This window comes from Ursus americanus, chromosome 11 (genome assembly GCF_024610735.1).
Source record: "Ursus americanus isolate L20-20 chromosome 11, mUrsAme1.1.p, whole genome shotgun sequence".
NCBI lineage: Eukaryota > Metazoa > Chordata > Mammalia > Carnivora > Ursidae > Ursus > Ursus americanus.
In genome coordinates, this window is record NC_142137.1 from 51207281 (window position 1) to 51223794 (window position 16514).

A 16514-nucleotide genomic window follows, 5' to 3' on the forward strand; every position below is an offset into this window, starting at 1 on the left:
TTTTTTGTTGTAAGGATGGATGTTGGGACTTGCAAGCTCTTTACGTGTCCAACCAGAAACCAGATGGCTCATTTATTAGAATTTAGGTTTGTCTTCAGAATTTGGACAACAGAGAATACATTTAAGAATTTGAGGATCATGGGAGGATACTAAATTATTTTACACTCTAATTATGAGGTACAGTTATGTTAAAATAGGCATCATCTCAGTGATTTGTCAAGCAATAAATGTAGATGTAACTTTACATTAACATTTAAAATTAAGTAAATGAAAGATAGCTTCATATTCCAAAAGATATTATAGAATATTTACTCTGCAACTTTGTTTTCTATCATTTTGGAAAATCACATAAACCTCAAGAAATCCCCTTCCCATGACTTCCATTAGGGATTTCTACTCAGAGGAAACTCTGCTTATATTTATACATAAAATACTGACTTACATGAGTATAAAGGCTTTATAATTTACCATATTTTTTATTAATGCTTTTTACTTATTTATTGTAGTAATCTCTACACCCAACGTGGGGCTTGAACTCATGACCACCAAGATCAAGAGTCACATGCTCTTCTGACTGAGCCAGCCAGGCACCCCTACCATATTCTTTACATTCTCTCATTCGATACAGTCATTAAAATCACTTACTGAGGCAAATAGGACTGGAACCATTTGTTATGGGTGGGAATCTGAATTTAAGTAAGTTGTCTGAGGCCAAAGAATAAGTGCTGGTCTGAAATCCAAAACCAAGTCTCAGTGCTCTATCTACTGATTAGACCAGCAGGTGGAAAGATGAACTGAGCCTTCCGCATAATAAACTTATGAACTGAGCAGCAAGTGCTAAACAAAATACTAATAAACAAGAGCTGTGACACAGAAAAAACAAGTAAATATTTGCACCATAAATGAAAAAAAAATTTCCTCTGGGGTAGAGAAGTCATAGGGTCAATTTATAGCTAGGAAATTTGGAATTACTTGTCTCTCTGTAGCTATAGCCCACAGTATTTGGGATATGTTAAGCTTTTATAATATATTATGTAATTTGGAACTTTTATAATATTGTCTTTCCAGAAACAGCAATTTTCATTTATGTGACTTTCAGCCTGCTGGCTTTTATTTTTTTATTTTTATTTATTTATTTATTTATTTATTTATTTATTTATTTATTTATTTAAAGATTTTATTTATTTATTTGACAGAGAGAGACAGCCAGCGAGAGAGGGAACACGAGCAGGGGGAGCAGGAGATGAAGCAGCAGGCTCCCAGCAGAGGAGCCCAATGCGGGGCTAGATCCCAGGACTATGGGATCACACCCTGAGCTGAAGGCACCCCGAGCCTGCTGGCTTTTAAATTGCCTTTGTTGTTGTTGTTCCCCCTTCCCTCACTTGATGCTGGGGTGACAAAAGGTGGAGCTCTCTAGGACTGGCAAACAGTGGCATGGCCTTGAATCACCAAAGGGAGACATCCACTTCTCAGACCGAGTCCTCTTGAGGAAAAACCCTATTATACTGCCAAAAATGCATACTGTAAACTTTCTTTTTAGCCTTACCCAAAGGGACCTACAGTCCGTAACCAGGGTAGCTATGTACTGGGGACTTCCCAGGGGTACTGGACTCTGGCTCTGAATTGACTGCTAGCCTGGAAACTCAGAAAGCCATTGTAATCCTCAAGTCAGAACGTGGATGTATAGGGGCTACAGTTTTGGCTCAGGTCAGTTCAGAGAACCTACGGCTCGCTGTTGTCTGCTCATGCCCAATGTTGTAAAATTCCTTTCAAGATTTTATGTATTTGTAGAAGTTGGGTACTTCATTGTTTTGGCAGTCTAATACAATAAACAACAATAAAACACTTCTAAAATGATGTTAGGAATTTATAATAGACCTGTTACATTTTGCTGAGTCATTCGACCTACTTCTGAACAAGAAAAGAAATCCTATCCAAGTTCAGGGAAAAAAACTCTACCTTGGGAGTTGGTTCTTTAGAACATGAACAGAAGTGACTTTCTGAAACCCTGTTAGGATCCATAGTTTCCACTTCGGTTGCTCTATTATGTCAATATGAGAGGTGAAGTTATTTACTTTTACATATGTAGAGGAATTGTTAAGTTTTTTAAAAAAGGTTCTGGTGTTTCTTTGGATGAAAATTGTTGGGAGACCTTGAGGTGCTTTATTTATTTATTTAGAAGATTTTACCCCTCATTTTACGGAGAGAGCGAGTGAGCAGGAACAGTGGGAGGAGCAGAGGGAGAGGGACAAGCCGACTCCACGCTGAACCCGACTGGGGCGCTGGATACCACGACCGAGACCATGACCTAAGCTGAAAACAAGAGTGGGACATTTAATTGACTGAGCCACCCAGGAGCCCCTGGAGGGGCTTAACTTAGTAAATGGCTTTTGAAAAACCTTTTTTCTAGATAGAACTCATTTGTTTTAAATAGCATTCTTATAATCAGATTGAAATAATGAAAATCTGTGTTCTCAAGCCTCTTTCTCTGTTCATGTCCTCTGATTACAAGTGGCCTCAACTCCGAGTTAATGTGCCAGCTCCTGCCCTTCCCTGGACCAACCACCTGCTCGCTCCACGTGGGTCACAAAAACAGGGATTCTTTCATTTATCTCCACCCTGTGTTACCCCTTCCAAAGGAAAAAAAAAGATTATTTTTACCTTTCAAAGCCACTTTTTTAAAGCAAACTTGTATCCACATTCTCTGATAATTCAGTTAAAAGGCAAAATTTTATTATAACTTTGAACATTTTTCTAAACTGGTATGATAGGAGAAGTAATTGTTCTTATCAGTAATGTGGTAAATTTGCCAAAAAGGGGCAAGGATATGGGTGAGGTTCTTTTACCTACTCAGAGCGGCCATTCACCACATATTAACCATTACACACAGATCGAAATATCTCCTCCCTTTCTTCCTTCCTCTCCCCCTCATCCCTAGTTCTGTATGCACCATTGTTGTCAGAAACCTATCAACTTGATCTAGAATATTGTTTCTTGCAAATGTCAGTATATGTGAAGCACCCCCTCCTTCCAGCCTAAATCATAACCACATAGAGATGGGAAGGAAATGCGTGAAAAAGGAAAAGCTGGCTGTAAGGGCTGGGTGACCACTGCATTTCTATTTATCCTCACACCTAACACAGCCGGTACCTCGCTAACACTCTCCAAATAGCTGAACTTGAAATATAGTACTCCTCAAATTAAGTCCTGGATCGAGCCCTTTGCCTAGCATGGCATGGCTGCAACTACCCGACGATTTAAATGCCTCGCTCCTCAAAATGTGGTCTGCACATCAGCATCGTCAGGGAGCTGTTAGAGGTGCAGACAGTCTCAGGCTACTCTAGCTCTACCGAATCAAAGTTTGCATTTTCACAAAAATCTCCACGTGGGTGGAGGTAATTTAGAGGACATTAAAGTTTGTACTACGTACAAGTCAGAGCCATTATCATATAAAGTGGATTCTAAATGGTAATTATAGCAGCTTTTATGGACAGCAATCTGGAGGTTTGTGATAAAGATACATAAAACCTTTGACTAATCAATCCTATCTGCACCCCCCTCAGAAGCCTGATAGAAATAACAACACGTGTAAGAGATTTGATTATAAGTAAAGATCAGTTTATTTGAACGTTGCACACAGTGGCCATAAAGAACTAGTGAAAGGAAGGAGAGAGAAAGGGAGAAAGGAGGAAAAACTCAAGCCTGTAAACAAAACCAATGGGCATCAAAAGGGGAAGAGTTGAATAAATGATGGTCTACCCACACCATAAAGTATTATTTGGCCATTAAAAAGAATGAATTAAAGGGGCACCTGGGTGGCTCAGTCAGTTAAGCATCTGACTCTTGATTTCAGCTCAGGTCATGATCTCAGGGTCCTGTGATCAAGCCCTGCATCGAACTCCACACTCAGTGTAGGGTCTGCTGGAGATTCTGTCTCTCCTCCCACTCATGTTCTCACTTTCAAATAAATCTTTTAAAAAAATAATAATAAAGCCATACCAGTTAACTTGACGTGATTTCCATTGCTAAGTGAGAAAAACAGAAAAAAAGTGTGGATGTTACCATTTTTGTAAAATAATGGCAACCCACCTGTAAATAGATGGGTATACATGTACACACGTGTGATTACCGAGCAAGTAAGAAAACAAAGACAAGTACTAGTTTGGTAACTTGGGTGGCCTGAGTGCAGAGAGGAGGGAGCCAAGCAAAAAGAAAAAGTGAAACAAAAAAGGACACTTATAAAAGCCAATGGTATGGATTGATGCCACTTTAGCATTTATGTAAAAGTTTATGTAGATTTAAATTGACAATTGAAAAAATAAACAAAGACAGTGAAGACAAAAAATAAAAAAATGTACATCAAGCTAGTAAATGGACTCCCTTCCTTAGAGTAACTGAGGGTTGCTTGATGCTTCCAAGGGAAAAAAGGTTTTGGTTATCCTCCAACAAAACACTGAGCTGGCTTCACTTAGCCGCTCCTGGTGTGGGGGGAGAGGGGCTGGGGACACCGGTGGGGGGCTCCTCCTAGCTCCTCCCCAACACGTTGCTTGACTCCCTGGTGAGTACTCACACAAGCAAACCCGTACTGGAGTACACTGGCGCCCACCAAGCACGAGACCGGGCTCCGACAACACAACAGCCTAAAGAGGGTCATAGATGGAGGCTGAGGGCGTGACATTTTGCCTGCTGACAAACATGCCCACAGTTGACCATCACAGCACCCTCAGTGAGGATGAAGTCACTGAACTCTCGCCTTTCATACTGATGAAGTGTATTACCTATTGATTTCCCTCCAACCAAAATTAGAAAAATTCTAATTTCCTACCTAGTAAATGCTTTTCTTTTCCCTGCTTTGTACTTAAGACACCTTGCGCTATATTGGCTCTTGTGCTTTTCTCTACCCCAACCTGTTACACTGAAGATGAACCAAACAAAAACTTACTTTCCCCAGATTGCCCAAACACATCAGATACACAATATCAAACTTGACAGAAGCTGAACACAGCTACAGCATGATTCATGTTGTAAAGGAGGGAAAGTTCAATGTCTCTTTCCCCCACATTCCCACACTGAATGCTTGTCCCGTGGGTAAGTTCAAACCATTCCACCAGGAACCTTGAGCCCATCCACAGCAGTGGTCTGAAAGACAGAAGGGACTATTCACACCAGAAGAAAAACTACTGAGAACTCCACGAGCCATTCCAAAGGTCTGTACTTGGCAAAAGCCTCAACTATTGGCTTATCAACGCAAAGATGGTGAATTGTGTAATAAAGCATGTGTGTGTGTGTGTCTTATGTAACCCTTCTCCACTTTAACACAGGCTCTATGAACACACCCGTGACCTCCGTCTTTTCCTCTTCAACGATGCACTGCTTGTTTCTAGCCGGGGCACATCTCATACTCCATTTGAGAGGACTTCAAAAGCAACCTACCAGTTCATTGCATCAGTGGCCCTTCACAGGCTGCTTGTAGAGGATATTCCAGATTCCAAATGTATGTATTCTTTTTCTTCCAAGAGTTAAAGACCTTCAGAAAGCTGTATTATATAATGCTCATTAACTATTAAAATATAAAGTAGGAAAAGGACTGGAATTTTCATTTGCAAGTTTGCAAATAGTTCTCCAAATATTTTCAGGATTAATGTAAGCTTTCATCTATCGGAAATAAAAAGAAAGGAATGCTGGCACTGTCAGACACGCACCCTACATATTAGGGAAACAATTTTCAAAAATCACAGAGGGAGGCATGAACCGACATCATCCTGAGTTCTTTGAAGCAATCTGACAGGAGAGCCACTACTCACTACTGCTTGTAAATGTTACAATTTTATACTTTACCTATCACTTTTCCATTTTACGAGGACTCTATTACACTAGAACTGCCTAGAGATGTTACTATTTTAGATCTTTATATGCTGTTTCCATTTCACTAGGATGAAATGATTATTACAGATGACTATGTACCTTTTCTTCCTTAAATTCATATTCAAGTTGCCAGTCCTTCTGTAATTGACAGATTTGCAAAGGATGTTTAGTAACAAACATTTCACTCATTAATAACCTCAATAGAACTATCGTCTGTTACAAAAAGAAATCCTACTTAAAACTACCATGACTATTTTTAGTTAATATCCTACACTCTATTTCCCAAGCCTAAAAGGATCCTCTCTTTCTTCAGTTTCTGTTAGGACAGACAATCTGAACGGAATACCTCTCGTTCCAATACTTTTCACCACATGTCAAGGTAGGACTTAAGGTTAAAGTGGGAACGAAGGTCTTAGAGAAGGAACTCACCCTTTAAAAAGGGCCCTGCCCTTTAGCTTTAGCCTCATTTTTAATCTGAGCCTGAGAAAAAAATGAACACCAAAGGTGAAAATAAGTATTTCCACCTAGAAGACAAACTCAGGTGACATGGGCTAGTTATCTATAATCACCGGGAATGATTAAAGAGGGTAGGTAGGACATCTGCTTTCAATCTCCCCTTAGGCAACTGTGCTGTGTCGAAACATTGTTATGTAACCTGCTAGACACTTGGCACTCAGCTACCTAGTTGGCTTAATTCCGACAAGATGGTCCAGGCCTAGCTCTCAGCATCTCTACCTGCACCAACTCTTAGTGCAGACCTTTACTGGTTCCACTTCCTTCTGGAGTGGCCAAGACAAAGAGTTAAAGAACATGACACCATCTACCAGTCTTTAAAAGTAACTGTTAATTAGAATTAAACAATCACAAAGACAGTATCATTTTAGATTATATTTGAATTATTCAGTATTTTTAGGAAGTTATATTCTAATTTGGACTTGTATTTGTTGGAATCCCTTTTTAGTTTTCACAAAGTTCTTAAAGATGACTTGGTCAATTCTTGAATGTTAAAACATTTTCTTTTCTTTTGATTGTGACCTGCCAAGATTAATTAGTGGACCTCAAATATTTTTACAGATATCAAGAATGCATTTATTCTTCATGGTCCAAAACGTGAATGGATTTGTGCTACAGAGGCTGAGGCTGATAAATTCCTATGGTTGTCAGTACTCCAAAGTGCAATCAAAAGGAGTATGGAGAAGTGAGAAAACATTATGGGCGCTAATTCTCCCTGGCAAAGACACACAATGTATTCTCTGTTCCAGAAGATCCAGTAGGAAGCAGAAGGATGATCTGTCATGGATGATAGGAGAATGAACCATAGGAGGATGACCCATAAAGTCCCTCCTAATTTTTAAACTTTATCATCTACGTTCACCTATGTGAAGAAATGTACAGTAAGAACAATCTGAGTCCAAAATTTTCAAGCACTTCTTTTGGTAGTTATTTTTCACAGACAGTATTGTTTAGATCAATTTGACAGAATAAGGATAATTGTGTATTTAAAGTTTTGTTTTATGATCTAATGAAAAAGTGCGAAAAAAAGTGTTTCTTAAATGATCAGTCTAGAAAAATAGTTTGTTGACTTAATGATCATATCTTCATAAATTTTCATGATATAATTATTGATTTAAAAATATGTATAAGAAATATAAATGGCAATTTACTCAAAAGCCTGTCACATATGTCCTTAATATGAATGTATTCCTCCAGAGAGCATTAAAAGTAAACCACTACAAAGCACTAAAAAGTCTTCCGTGATTTGTAAGTGTTTTTTGGTTGCAAAATTAAAATTTTTAGACCTTCCAGGTAAGAAGTTTTAAAAAGTTAAATTAGACATTGTTAAATTAGAACACTGTTGGGAAAACAAAACAAAACAAAACAAAACACCTTTTAAGACACAAAAATAAAGGGCACCTGGGTGGCTCAGTTGGTTAAGCGTCTGCCTTAGGCTCAGGTCATGATCCCGGGGTCCTGGGATGGAGTCCTGGATTGGGCTCCCTGCTTAGTGGGGAGTCTGCTTCTCCCTCTATCCCTCCCCGCTGCTCGTGATCTCACTCTGTCTCTCTCAAATAAATAAATAAAAGATTTAAAAAAAAGAAACAAAAATAAAGAAATTAAGACAATTCCGTTTGAAGAGAAACAGCAAAACACAATTTCAGTAGTTTTCTGTACCTTTAAAACCTTCATTTAATTATTTGACAAACTGAAGCCATAACCTGTTAGCCACTTGGAAACTTCTGCTGATGTATGCAGTAGTAGTAGTATTTTTTACTTAAAGTCGATACTGATCTTGGAAGCTTTCAGTTGTTAGTTTCCTTTTTGTTTCATATTCTCCTTTAAGATAATAAAAATCTACTACGACATTCTAGGATTGTGAACTGGGCTATTTTAAACATTCTTTTTTCAATAACAAACATACAAGTTCCTTCTAATTCTTAAAAATTTAAATTCTTGTTAAAAAATGTATAGAAGTTAAAATATTGTGCTCTTTTATTAGTGTAAAATCACACTTTGATTCTGTTATGATATATCCATGCAGCTTAACATCTATGATCCCATAGACAGAATAAACCAATAAAGGGAATATCTGCTGTTAGCAGTGAATGCAAATTTACATATGTGATCAAAATGTATATATCATATAATATGAAACAAATCCTAAAACATTTTATCATCCTGAATAGGGCACACTTCAGAAGCTCTGTTAATAGGAAAAACCAGTCTCTATGGCCAAAGATTGAATGACAAGATAGCTGAATGTAAAACTAGAAATATCAAGGAATTTCCATTTATTCCATGAATAATTAATGCCCTCAGAAGTTTTAAAACATTACTTGAAAATAATCTCTGTAGTGACTGATAAGCGTAAGTTTCTAATTGGGAGTTAAGTGTATAAATCATGCCAAAAATGGTGATGTTTTGCATGTGGACAGCACTTACGTTGTTTGTGGTTTCCTTTGCTTCTAGGGGACAATTAAGACCTGACTTCATAGCTATTTCCTAAGTTTACATGACTGCTGAGTTAAAATCTCACACAAAAATTTTAGGTTACTGCTGAAACGGCTCAATTTTCACTGGGAAGATTATAAAATCTGACCCCCAAGTTCACATGGAAGGGCCTGAAAGTACCACGTGACTCTTGAACACTGATTAGGGTTAAAGAATGCTCATCCGATTCAGTTCTTTCAAATCAAATATGAAGTAGGAACTCTTTTTAAAGATTTTTACAAAATATAGATGTTTTATGTAAAATATTAAACCTAAAAGAAGTTGACAATTTATTTAATTTTGTCTCCTTTTGCAAATATTTCAGTCTGTGCTTGAGATATAAATGGGAAGGCCATTCTGTAAATCAAATCAGTGTGAGGCTCTGGCCACATAAGCATACTGGACCAATGTTATGCATTCCTGACGCTATGGAATAAGAAGGGTGGGCTCTGCCAACAAACACAATATATCCTCCAGGAAAAATCATCCTGACCCTTTTATTGTTGAAATTAAAAAATAAAAGATACTTAAATACAGGTGAACATATAGGGCAAAACAGAATCATAAAATTTAATGTTGAATTAAGCAGTGAGCTGAACATTTGGGTCTCCAAACTGGCTTGAACCCAAAACTGCTTAAAAATGGGTATGTTCACAGTTAACGGCAATTGGCTTATAGGTGAGAGAATGGTCGAAGCTGTTCCAGTTGAACTTCCAGAGAAATTCTCTCCTCAAGAACATCCTGAAAAAGACGCAAAGTTATGTTTCAAAGTATATAAAAATGAAGGCACATCTAACAACTCAGCATCAAGAAAACAATTTAAATTTGTTAAGAAAATGAAGGGAGAGTCATTCATATTTTAAAAGGATACTTCATTTAGCAAAGTAGTTTCTTTATATGCAGGTAATATTAAAATATGATCTTAAAATCTTTTTCTTACTAAATAAATCAGGGTAATAAAACCTTCTTGTTTAATTATTAGAAAAGCCAGTATTCGCAAATGATGCTATTAATGCAGGCATTCTGCATAAAGCCCACCCCCGCAGTAGCAGTAGGTGAGTCGATTCACACAGATTCTTTGCCCTGGTGATTACATCTGCTCATCACAACTCCTGAACCTCCAGTTTTGGTTTCACAAAGAATAAATTTTTTTGCAATCAGAATTTCTGATCACTGTTGATTTTGAGCTGTCTTTTCAGATAGCCAGCGAATCCTAGCTCACCTACTTTCTTTTTTTTCTCAACATGCTGATAGTTTTGTGTTTCAACCAGAACTACCTCCTCCTATTTCGTACCATACTTCCTATTTTCTGTTCGAGATAATGAGAAAAGTGATTTTTAAAATAGCTCCTATATACATGTTTCTATAGGCACCTTTAGTTCTTCAAAAAAACATTTGCCAACAAAATTTTCATTGTCAATGTATGGCAAGCTTATCCTTAGTTTTTACATTCATCCTTTACAACAGACCAAATTCACAATCAGAGAATGACTACAGATACCTTCTTTGATCAAAGAGCTATACAAAAATATCATTCATTCACAGATATTTATCTAATCCTACAAGTGCTAGGTTTTGGGGATAGAGACGAGATGATTACGAATTTATCTAGGAGTCCTAGTTGACTTCTGATGTCCTGCCTGAACATTAACACATCCCTCTCTCTCTCTCTCTCTCAAAAGTACTTTGGTTTGGACAACATATATATGGTCACCCTGAACAGAAAAAATTATGATTTACTCTCAGTAAGTTCATTTTAGTAGGACAGAGAGAGAAATGTGCCATAGATAATAATTCCAGATAGTGTGATAAATGCTAGATGAGGGATACAAACAGAACGTTATGGGAACAAACTAACTGCATTCATTTTACACTTCCATGGGCTCTTTTCTCCTCATCTTTGTGGTTTACAACCTTGCTACTCAAAGTGGGACCAACAGTCCAGCAGCATTTCCATCATCTGGAAGCTTATGAGAAATGCAGAATTCTCAGGTCCCACTCCATGCCTAATATGAATCAGAATTTGCATTTTAGCACAACCCCTGATTAACTGTATACACATTAAGATGTGAGAGCCAATGGTTTACAAGATATGAATGCTTAATGTTGGCAAACCATAAATGATTCTAATTTTTATTTGTAGAGATTCAAAGAAATCATAGTAGTAAGAAAGAAAAACAAACCCATTCCTCTCAAGTATAAATGATGGGAGTACACACTGGCCAAAAGCATCATTTTTACTTAAGGCCTGTTTTACCTTTTCCACACGCAAAATGATCTCAACTGTCCCCATCTTCTTTAGACCTGTTTAACTCCCTTTAATAGAATCTGAGTAGTCTTTAAAGGATGAACTGACAATACTCAAATCATCTTAGAATTAAGTAAGAGTGTAGAGAACCACATATATGATCTTGGAGGTACCCAAAGTTACAAAATTTCCTCTCTTGGGTTTCATTATGAAAGTTCAGGAACATTATAGGAACAGTGATGCCATATATATATATGGTAAGATAATCAGATCAGAATTGAATATACAAAGCTCCTTTTAATATACAAAGATTCAAAGATGTAAAGAACATTTTAGATACACGTTTCTCTTGCTACCCTGGAAGTTTCATACTAGCCTAAGAATTGCTGGATCACTTCTAAGTTGCAGATAACTGAGATGTTCTGAGTCCATGGAACTTCCCAAGTAAAGATTCAGAATACCTTTAATTGTTGCTGCAATTCACTATTCAATCTGGCCAAAACTGTGTTGGTTTCCTTATTGCGTCTAATTGATGCCTGAATTGCTTTCTTATCTTTCCCAACAGACCTGAGAAGATAAAGAGGGCAAGAAAACATGACTGTCATTTCTTATCTTTAAATTCTCTCCATTCTCCCCCGACCTCTGTCTGAATCCACAAAGTAGAGGGAGCATCTTTTGCCTTAACAGCACAGCTCAACCACACCTGCTCAGTTTCAATGGTCAACCAAAAGTATCTAAGCTTTAGAAGCTTAAGTATTATTGTTATTGTTTTAATTCTTCTTCTGTAGAATCACCCGAGTTTAAGTTAGTCCAGAGCAGGCATCAGCAACTGTTTTCTATCAACAACCAAATAGTAAATATTTTATTTTGTGGGCCATATGATTTCTGCAGCATATTCTTGTTTTTGGTTTCTTTTTCTTTTCTTTCCTTCTCCCTTCTCTTTTTTACACAAATGTAAAAGCCATTTTTAGCTCTGGGCCTTACAAAAACAGGCCATGGAATGAATGTGGCCCACGAGGCCTAGTTGGCCGATTCTTGTTCTAGGACAACCATAGTTAAAATCTTAGTGTTACTCTACACTATTAATTTTTAAAAAATCTGCTCCAGACTATTGAATCATTGAAGACTACATCAAAAACGAATGATGTACTATATGATGGCTAACCGAATATAATAAAAAAAAAAAAAATCTGCTCTAGGGTTTGCTTTTAGGTTGTTAAAATGAAATTGGAATTGAACCTGATAATGGAGAGGGGGATGTGGGGAGAATGTTAGACCTACTCATAAGAGAAAACTCTGAAAGAAGAGCAGCTAAGAACCTCTGCTCCACGAGAGCTAGTCTGGCCATTTCTTCCATTTTGATCCGTTACTTGTTGGGCTTTGTGCTCCTAGTCATTATGTTTGTTCAGCAACAGCTCTGATTACCTAGGAATAGAAGGCTGTGATGCAAGCACAGTGGCTAAGACACCTGTCTTTTGTGTGTGTTCATCAACTTCTGGCCTTAACTCATCTTCTGATTTCAATCTTCTTCGAACAGGTTTCGGTGGTGGAGCAAGAGGTGTGGTGCCTTTGCTCTACAAGAGAAGAAGTCTGTTAACATGTCTTGAAGACATTCACGGTTACTCAGCACTTTACCAACATCATTTGCTTTCTTTAAACTGCTTCATCTCCAAAAATTAAAAGTCACCTGTCCCACTTTAATATGTATTTGTAACACAGCTAAGTTAAATTTCAGTGCAAAAGGGTGTTCCTGGTTGACATCACAACTGTGAAATGTACCTAACCAGACACTTTTTTAAAAAAGGGTAACATAAGCTCCTTGAGGCCTAAATCTGACTCAAAACTGTAATGTTCACAATTTAAATATTAACAAGAAAGATGCTCAATATATATACTGTTCAATAAATATAAAAGGGTGTCTCCAGGGGTGCCTGCATGGCTCAGTAGGTTAAGCATCTGCTTTGGCTCAGGTCATGATCTCAGGATCCTGGGATTGGGCTCTGTGTAAGGTTCCCCGCTCAGTGGGGAGCCTGCTTCTCCCTCTCCCTCCGATTCCCCCCCAATTCGTGCTCTCTCTCAAATAATACTTTAAAAAAAAAAAAAGGGGGAGTCTCCAGAAATATGCATCCATTATCAACATCGGATTTCCTATTCAAAAATACTAAAACATGTCATTTTAATAAAGCAATTTATAAAGTAGAAAGCTAGGCAATTCTTTAAAAACTCACAACTAAGATGCACAAAATAACTGCAACTCTTGAATATGAGTGGACATTTTGTTGGAAACTATGAATCTTCCCTCAACAGATTCAAATATGGTGTTTTGGTATCTACCATAACCTGATTTGATCTGTTAATAAAAACGACACTCAATTGCCATATCTTTAGTTAAGTGCTATTTTTAACTTGTTGCTGTGACCTGACAAAAATAAAATTCACTATTAAAAAATATCACAGAAATATAGTAAAAAAATAAAGTGTCCAGAAAGTAGAATTTAAGCACTCTCAGAAACACATGCTGTAATAACTATTGGGAATGTCTGGGTGATAACAGGAAAAAAAATTACTAAAACATTTCTTTCAATGGAAAAACATGCAAATATCTATAATTTACTTTGAAATATAAAAAACAGGTAAGAAGGATTGATGTAGATAGATAGACAGATGGTCAGATATGTGATAATGCAAGTATAGTAAAATATTAATGGTACAGTCAAGATGTGGGCTTACTGATGTATACAATGTAAAATTCTCTCAACCTTACTGTATGTTTAAACATTTTCTTTTTTTTTTTTTTTTTAAAGATTTTATTTATTTATTTGACAGAGAGAGATAGCCAGCGAGAGAGGGAACACAAGCAGGGGGAGTGGGAGAGGAAGAAGCAGGCTCCCAGCAGAGGAGCCTGATGTGGGGCTCGATCCCAGAACGCCAGGATCATGCCCTGAGCTGAAGGCAGACGCTTAACGACTGAGCCACCCAGGTGCCCCTATTTAAATATTTTCATAAGAAAATGCTGGGGGGAAAATTATCCCCAAAACAGTCAAAGAAAAAGAGCACAGAGTATTACATCCTTAGAGGGCTGGTAATTTTTCTCTCTGACACTGAAGACTGCAATAAAACAAACGAAATTTGACCAATAAGGAAGTTTTACTTTCTATACGTGGAAGAATGTCATTACCAGATAAATTCTGAGAATCTATGGCACATACTAGATGACAGACTATCATCTCCTAGAATTTTTAAACAGGCAGACCCTGTTCTGAGACAGACCAAATATATTACAGTTTAAGGCAGTGGAATGGCTTAGACGCTCTCTGCACTTAACTTTATTTCTAAGATTTTCATCATCTTTAAAATCTTACAGAGTAAAAACAATGTCATTTAACTTTTTATATGTACAAAATACATACAGAAGACTTCACGTACCACATTGGCGGGAACACTAGCAGCTGTCTTTTCTTCAATTTTACTATCTGTTTTGGCAACTCGAAGAGAACTTGCAGAATCAGAAGCTTTTTCAACCTAGAGATGAATATATTATTGTCCTAATTATACATAAGCAGTATACAATTATATAGTATGTATAAATATGTATGTTAACAAATCAGAGAGTAAAATGTTAAGAAAATATTCATTCTGAGAATAAGGAATGTGAGAAAACCCCGTAAGATGACCATTCTCTACCATGGAAGGGCAGAGAGCAGGGGAGGGCTGAGGATGCAGCCAGGACCGTTTGGCAAGTTCTTGTGGTTGGGGGAGGGGATGCCTCCACCTTAGAGGCGTGAGTACCTGTACCCTGTGCACATCCATACTTCCCTTCAGGTCCTCCCCTCCTTCCTGGTAGCACAGGCCATACCCCGAGTGGCCCCAGGGCTAGGCAGAAAGTTTCAGGTTGGACGAAGTGGCTAGTAGAAGTTCTTGCCACGAGAACTGAACAGCGTCTCCCAGAACACTGTCTGCAAAGACTGAATCTGTAGGTCTAATAAAGTGACTTACTATCATATGAATGGAGTATAGCTATGGTAACCATAGCCACTTGTCACATGAAAATCTTCACCAAATCACACATCAGATGCAAGCCCCCGAGCGGTGTTTTAGCCACGCCCAGATGGTTGTGTTTTTGTACCTTTTCCCATGACACTAACTCCCACCCAGATTCTGATTCTTATTAGGCATTATATTGTAACCAGCGGGTATCTAAGGCCAGTTAAGTAATTAAGAAGCACAGACCTAGGGAATATAAATTCTCTAAAGCAAAAGATGTTTTACTCGCTGATGTCCACTCTAGTATCTGCTCTTTTAGAGGTTCCTCTGTTTACAGAACTGCTTATGAATACAACATGGAAAGAGCTTCCCAGCAGAAAATCAGACAAGCCCTTGAAAACTGACCGGCAAGATGTCTGGATGTTTCTCGGCTTCATCGTCTTGTTCTTCATTGACGTTTGATGCAGCAAATACTTCGAACTGGCTGAAATCTGCAAAATTTGGTTGTTCTGGTATCTGCTGAGGTGAGGTACTAGTGTGAGTTATTAGGCCATCGGCATCCACTGGGCGATGCACAACGGGACCAGGAGCCTACACACAGGTTAGGATGGAAGAGCACATATCTTATTAGTCTATCACTGTCAGCGGTCTTCCGCTTTGAAAACATACTGTACAGATGCTTTGTTATCTGTAAATTCAGGGAGATGAGCGACAGTGGCATCTAGCTCTAAAAACCTACATGGAATGCTGAGACACTCAAAAAATTAAGATGACAAACCTACAATAAGAAAGATACTTGTACAAAATTCTTATTGCAAAGAAAGTACATCAAAAAAGAGGGAGGGTCTGGCCCTACTCTCTGACTCTCCACTTGCATCTACTTTTTTCTTAATTAGGCTACTACACAATAGTTTGTGCTTTTAACAAGTTATTTTAAAAAATGTTTCTAAAAAGGTTATTTTAAAGTGTGAAAACCACTGCTCTAACTATCCTCCCAACGTGTGTCTGCTTCCCTTCAGTTCGTCCTCCACTCCTTTGCCAGAGCAATCCTTCTAAACTCTTCAATCCAAAAATACATGTGAGAATGTAACTTTTGGCCAAGCACTATGGAAATAACAGTGAACGAACAAATAAGGCCCATGCCCTAATGAAGCGGACACATCAGGGCAGGGTAAGAGACAAGTACACAAGGACTTATGTGTGAGGAGTTTCATGACAACAGAAGTACAGAATGCTATAGGAATCAATCTGCAGGCTCTTTCCTGCTTACCCTTTAAACATTCTCTCTCCTAGAAGAAGGATTCTGTCCTTCCTAGTACAATACAGACGTATCTGCCCCTTTCCACCTCTTCAGTCTCACTCCCCATCACTCCAGTGGCACTGAATGAACTCCTGTTCCCTTGAATATGTCAGGCAATGTCATTCCTTC

General features: G+C 37.9%; 2 protein-coding genes across 6 annotated transcripts in view; one reads left to right on the top strand and one right to left on the bottom strand.

Annotated features, from left to right (window-relative positions):
- The window catches only part of ECT2L (epithelial cell transforming 2 like), a 65283-nt gene extending 57566 nt beyond the window's left edge, over window positions 1-7717 (top strand). Inside the window, exons 20-21 of the mRNA XM_087865528.1 lie at window positions 5322-5494; window positions 6940-7717. Of these exons, the coding sequence (XP_087721654.1) occupies window positions 5322-5494; window positions 6940-7067 (301 nt within the window). The 3' untranslated portion in view covers window positions 7068-7717. The remainder of the gene's footprint in view (window positions 1-5321; window positions 5495-6939) is intronic.
- A 1608-nt stretch (window positions 7718-9325) lies between these two features.
- Window positions 9326-16514, bottom strand: part of REPS1 (RALBP1 associated Eps domain containing 1) — an 81160-nt gene continuing 73971 nt past the window's right edge. For all 5 annotated transcript variants that reach the window (XM_045814702.2, XM_045814701.2, XM_045814699.2 and 2 more), the window contains 5 exons: window positions 15491-15676; window positions 14528-14623; window positions 12527-12675; window positions 11563-11668; window positions 9326-9594 (listed from right to left, as the gene is read on the bottom strand). In XM_045814702.2, coding sequence (XP_045670658.1) covers window positions 9526-9594; window positions 11563-11668; window positions 12527-12675; window positions 14528-14623; window positions 15491-15676 — 606 coding nt within the window. In that variant the 3' untranslated portion in view covers window positions 9326-9525. The remainder of the gene's footprint in view (window positions 9595-11562; window positions 11669-12526; window positions 12676-14527; window positions 14624-15490; window positions 15677-16514) is intronic.